Here is a 5,558-nt window from a genome sequence, read left to right on the forward strand (position 1 = left end):
AGGGTCAGGGAATCTGCCTCGGCTGCGGGAGGTGGTTGCTTGGAAATCCACCGCCGGGTACCCACCGGCAAAAATCGGTACAAGCGACCTCCGCCCCGGCGCCTGGCTTCCTCAGGGGTGTGCGCTTGGAGAAGGCTCCGCAAACCCCGATGGGCCCTTCGGGGGCAAGCCTAGTATTGAACACTCAGCCAGCTAAGGTGGTTCGTGTATTACTGCGAAGTGGCTCGTACGCTGTAACCAGCGTTTAACTGTGGTCTTGGGCAAGTCAGGTTTTTCCGGCTCTCTGACTGTGGGAGCCATCTGATTTTGAATTAAGCAAGGCAGATGACGAACCCATGCAGCCGAGCAGCAATGGCCACGAGACAACATTCAAAGACGAAGGAAGACCAGGAGCCGAAATCTGGAAAAAAAGTCACACCAGAAATGGACTTGGGGAAGCAAATAATCTCAGCCTTGGTGCACCTGGAGAGACTTTCTTCTGGGCATAAGTTCAACGCAGAACATGACACACTTTATCCACAGTCCTGGGGAAGTTGCAGTTCAATGGAGGTGGTGAAAAACATTTATTATTATTTACGAGAGAGAGTGGGAACTGGCCCTAAAGGACAGCCCCTTACAAATAATAGGAGGCGTCCCCAGTCCGGGACCTTTGTGACTTCCGCGGCACCTCGGGTCCTACGACGAGGGCTCTTTGGATCTATAACGTAGATAGTCGAGCTGGGCAGCCTCCCAGCTCTCACTGGTAGGTGAGGGAAAAGGAGGGTAAGCAGGGTAGACGGGAATGCCTACACCATGCAGTACTCGTCCGAGAACGTACACCCACAATGCGGGCACTCTCCGTTAAAAGCTGGATTAAAATATTGCACTGGAGCCAGGCGCAGGCCAGTCCTCTTGAGGAGAAAATCAGCGATGACTTATTATTTGATGAAGTTTGATACTGAAATCAATGATTGCAAAACGCACCATAGTTTTTAGGCGTAGAATGGCACACAAAGAAATTGTGGCAGTCTGATGAACTAAAACTGAACTTAACTATGAACACATTTATAGCCTTGCACGCCTGTGCTCATGCTGCTCATAGATACACAACAGCATACTGCACTGTCTCGCGTAAAACAAACAACAAATATAGCGAGCAATAAAATCATATTAACCGGCCTCGGCACTCCGCGGATCTGCAGTAGCAGTACATAATCCTCTCGGGGACGCTTCCAACGGAGTAGTTATAGTCCCAAGTGAGCTCCTCACCAGCCCTTATGTACCTTGCTGCGAAGAAAGATACCCACGGAAACCTCAAGTCATGGGTGTCCACGAACACATTCTGGACAAACACGTTTGGTGAGCAGCTATGATTTAAAAAGCGACCAATGTTACCGCAGTTCTTGGCGTCCATAATGTAGCAGTACTGCTCGTTGAAAAAGCTGCGCGTGGAAGGTAAGCGTGCTGGCTGCTGCTCGGTGCCCTCAGCGGGGCCAGCGACAGCCCCAACTTTGGCCTTGACAATGTTCTTGCCAGTGGTCTGTTTTTTTGGTTTCTTAGATGTCTTTGAATTTTGAGAGTTTGTGCTAGGCCGGCTGTCTTCCGACTCGTCGTACGCATACTTCTCAGGCAAGCCCTCTTTTGCTTTGCACTTAGAACTGTTATTCGTCCTGCACTTTTTGCTTGGCTTCTGGCTTCTATCATTGCTGCCACTGTCACCACCTTCATAATAATTGGACTTGTTACTGTGAGATGAGTCATTAGCCAGTGATTTTACCATCCGTTTACACATTGTCGAACTTGGCTGCTTAGGAACGTCAGCACAGTCGTAGCCATAATCCGAGTCGGGCACATCTTCACAAATTTCTTCCTCATGCACACTGTCATCGGTGTCGTGTTCGCCTGAAGCTGCGACATCGCTTTCGTAGCCTTCCTTCTGCTTCTCCACCACTTCAATGTGGTCCAGCTCAGCAAGGTATTCATCACCATACTGGTTGCCATCTTCGTTCGCGCCCTGTTCTGTGAGCAACTGACCGGAATAGACACAGATGAAGGTCCCATGGGGCAGGTCGTCGAGGCAGCGGATGCCCCAGCCGCGCTTCTCTGTCTTGAACACCTGCAGGCGGCTGCGCAGGCCATTCTGCACCACCCGATTGAAGCAGCGGCGGGAACAGTGGCACTGGGAGTTGCATTCATACACGCCAGTGATGTGTGGCTCCAACAGTCGCCGGTGGAAGTAGCCTGCATAAGGATTTCGGCCGCTAGCCAGAGCTTCCGTAGCCTCCACAGTCAGCTTCTGGCAGCTGCACTTCTCTCGGTCCTGACAGTCATCTTCACAGTCGCAGCCACAAAGGAATTCCTTGTCCAGGTTGAGGTCCACTCCCTTTCCAGCGTAGCGCTCGGTAGAATATTCAGCAAATGTGGGATATGTGTCGTCAATGCTATTGACACACGGGACGATCATCTGCTCCTTGCCATATGTCAAGTCTTCGATGTAAGTATTAACGACTTTTGGCTTGAACTCACAAAACGTGCGTACAAGGCTGTCAAAGCAAAACAGGTCCACAGTCAAGAGAGACCTGCAGAGTCGCAAGAAGTGGGCAACTTCCTCTATGTTCCGCAATCGCCTTCCGCAGGGTGCAGTGTACTGTACTTTCTGTTTGCTCTTCTTGCTTGGCTTCAAGATTTCTCTCTCCCAGCCATAGAAACTTGGAATGGCTAGAGCATTTTTTCTCTTATGGGCATCAGGATTATCGCTAGCCACACAACTTGGTGAGCACTCATGTGACGTGTAACCGATCCGGCTGTATGCGGTATTGTTCTTCGGATCTACTTGCAACACTTCTCGTGTGCCAGCTTGTGACATAAGACTCCCAAGTGCATTTCTCGTCAGCTCATCCGCTTCTTCAAACTTTCTTTCTTCAGTGGTCGATTTTCGTGCAACATTTCGCGCGATTGCCGCCGCTTTCTTGGGAGACTCAGCGCTTTCATCCTTCAGTGCACAATCTTCCAGTGTGCGTGTGTACTGGACAAATGGCTTGTGTTGCCTCGTCCCCGCCGGCATCAAATTGTGTCGGCGCACACTACCTCCTGTGGTTACTTTGTTCTGCACAGACTGTTTGAGGAGCGAATATAGTGGAGAGAACCTGGTCGAACCACGGTAGATCCATTCAGTGCGCTTGTCCGCCTCAAACAGCATCTTGACCATGCTGGAGTCTACCGCGACCACCCGTGCCATCCACCAGTCACCCATCCACTCAGTCTTGACCACCTGGCCCTTGCGTAGCCGAAGCATTGGCCGCTCCGGGTATTTTTCAAGGTAATTACGCACAAAGTCTCGGATGTCCTCAAACATGTCCTCCCACACATTCTTGGAGGCTCCACACATCACAAACAGTTTGCCAATGTCCACGTACTGAGCATACCCATAATCAAAGATGACAAGGTAACGAAAACGGTTCAGAGGCTTCGGCGGCTCAGCAATGATTCCAGCGTACAAAGACTGTCGAGGCGGGGATGACTCGTCTGAGTAAGGAGCGACTACTCTCGTTCCAACAGGAAGGACAACAGCAGGGTGGTCGGCATAGGCCAGTTCCCGCTTACGGTGCCATTTCAATGCCCGACTACTTGCGCTTCCCTTCCGTGCTTCAGGCCTTACTAGGTAAAACGGCTCAGATTTAGACTTCTTGGAAGGTTTATGAATTTGGATGATGCGGGCCTTGTAGAATTCTCCCAAGGGAAAGGTGCGCGTCGCCAGGACTTTTGATGAGATCTCGAGCTTCTTGTGAACAACTGGGCCCTCTGGAGGAAGGTTGTGAGGCATAGGAGGGTAGTTCCCAACAGGAATAATCTCATCAGAGCAACCAGCAGACGCTTTCGCGAGAGTGCTAACATCGCTGGGCGTATGAGTTGGCAAGGGTGGTTCTGGCCTTCTAGGAGAAGTGGGATCTGGTATCTCGAAGTTTTGGTCTGCTTTGACAATGACATCGAAAAAGTGAATGTCTGGAACGTTAAGGGCAGAAGTCTTTTCCAGGATTTTCTTTTCTTTCAATTTCTGTATTTGATGCTCCATTCTGTCAAATGCCATGTCGATTTCAAGGAACTCACTTTCTAAACTGGCCAGGTTAAGGCGGCTGTACTTGCATATCTGCTCCTTGAGCACGTCTTCAACGTTGATGGAGCTGAAGACGCAGTCAATGGCGCCCAGGATGTCGAAGTCGCACACAAAGTACTGATCACCCTCGTTCAGTCGCATACGCTTGGGCTTCGAGGGCTCATCGGCGTTGGTGTCTTGCCACTCGCCACCGCCGCCACTACCAGATTCGCTGCCCAGCGACGACGTCATGGCGCTGCAGCTGCTTTCGCTCGCCGATGCCTCCTCTGTGGCCTCTTTTAGACTCTTCCGTCCAAGGATGGCGTTAGAGCGTCACCTCAGCGCGGCATGTCGTCACCAATAGCAGGGAGGGGAGGTCGGTCGCCCGTACGCACGGTCGTTGCTTCTTTTTACACGCGGATGCTAACAAAGCCCGGAAGGAGGTCCGCTCGGCTTCGGAATGGTGGTCCGCTCGGCAGAAGAGCCAGCTGCAGCCAGCACAGCCCTGCAATAGGGGCACCGACTATCAGTAAGTTTCACATGAAGTCAGTTAAATAACTAATAAATCAATAAAGTTCACTCACTTACTCACCCGCTCATCCACAGCATGGCACGTGGAAGTGCACATAGAATGTAGGCGGCGTGAAATGCCTGAAGGCGCTTCGAGAGGTGATGAATATATCCTGGTGCGTGCTGTAATGATATTTATGAACTAAGCATAAAATAGCGATGAAAAGACGAATATCTAGCACCTCGAGGCCGATATCGTTTTATATTTGTTATGCTGTAGTGGGGGTTGCAGCTGCGTGTAGTGGAACGAGCACGGCTCTATTCAGGATGGATTCTAGCATGCTGATTAGGTAGTTTTGGTATGGTGACCATGTAGGTGATGCATATTCTAGTTGTGGCCGTATGATTGTTAGGCATGCCAGCTTTCTTACGCTGTTAGGAGAGTTTCACAAGTGCCGACGCGGGTGCTCATGTTATCTGTAGGCTTTGGCGCGAATGTGCATGGCCTGTGAAGAATTACGCTTCAGATGAATACCTATTATAAATACCTGCATGATGGTGCCCGAGACACTATAGTGCGGTCTATGTGGTACGAGAAGCTAGAATTAGTATGCCTGCGGCTCAAAGAGATAATCTTGCATGTAATCGAGTTAGGAGTCTTTTGCCATTTATTACATCAGTCTGAAATGAGGTTCAGGTCACTCAGGAGAGCAAGGTAATCAGCCGTGGAATTGATAGAGAAGGAAATGATGTAGTCGTCCACAAAAATTTGCAGAGAAGATGGTATGCCCGGCGTTGTTTACAAAACTGCCTCCGCCGACTGTTCATCAGTTTACATAGGCGAAATTAAAGATTTCACGAGACGCCTGAAAGAATATCAGTACGATGTACGAGAAGGAAAAGTGACAACAAACGCAATCGTGGAGCATGCGCAAGAGACTTGCCATGAAATTAACTGGGATGAAGCATATATAGT

General features: G+C 50.1%; 1 protein-coding gene across 1 annotated transcript; it reads right to left on the bottom strand.

The window, feature by feature from the left end:
* Positions 1 to 1,144: 1,144 nt before the first annotated feature.
* LOC144119573 (histone-lysine N-methyltransferase eggless-like) lies at positions 1,145 to 4,324 on the bottom strand. Its single transcript, XM_077652152.1, has one exon. It carries the CDS (start codon positions 4,322 to 4,324, stop codon positions 1,145 to 1,147), a length of 3,180 nt encoding a protein of 1,059 aa, XP_077508278.1.
* Positions 4,325 to 5,558: the final 1,234 nt, after the last annotated feature.

This window comes from Amblyomma americanum, chromosome 2 (assembly GCF_052857255.1).
Source record: "Amblyomma americanum isolate KBUSLIRL-KWMA chromosome 2, ASM5285725v1, whole genome shotgun sequence".
Classification (NCBI taxonomy): Eukaryota; Metazoa; Arthropoda; class Arachnida; order Ixodida; family Ixodidae; genus Amblyomma; species Amblyomma americanum.

Coding starts and splice junctions, on each gene's coding strand:
- LOC144119573 (XM_077652152.1), bottom strand. CDS start 4,324: ATGACGTCGTCGCTGGGCAGCGAATCTGGTAGTGGCGGCGGTGGCGAG.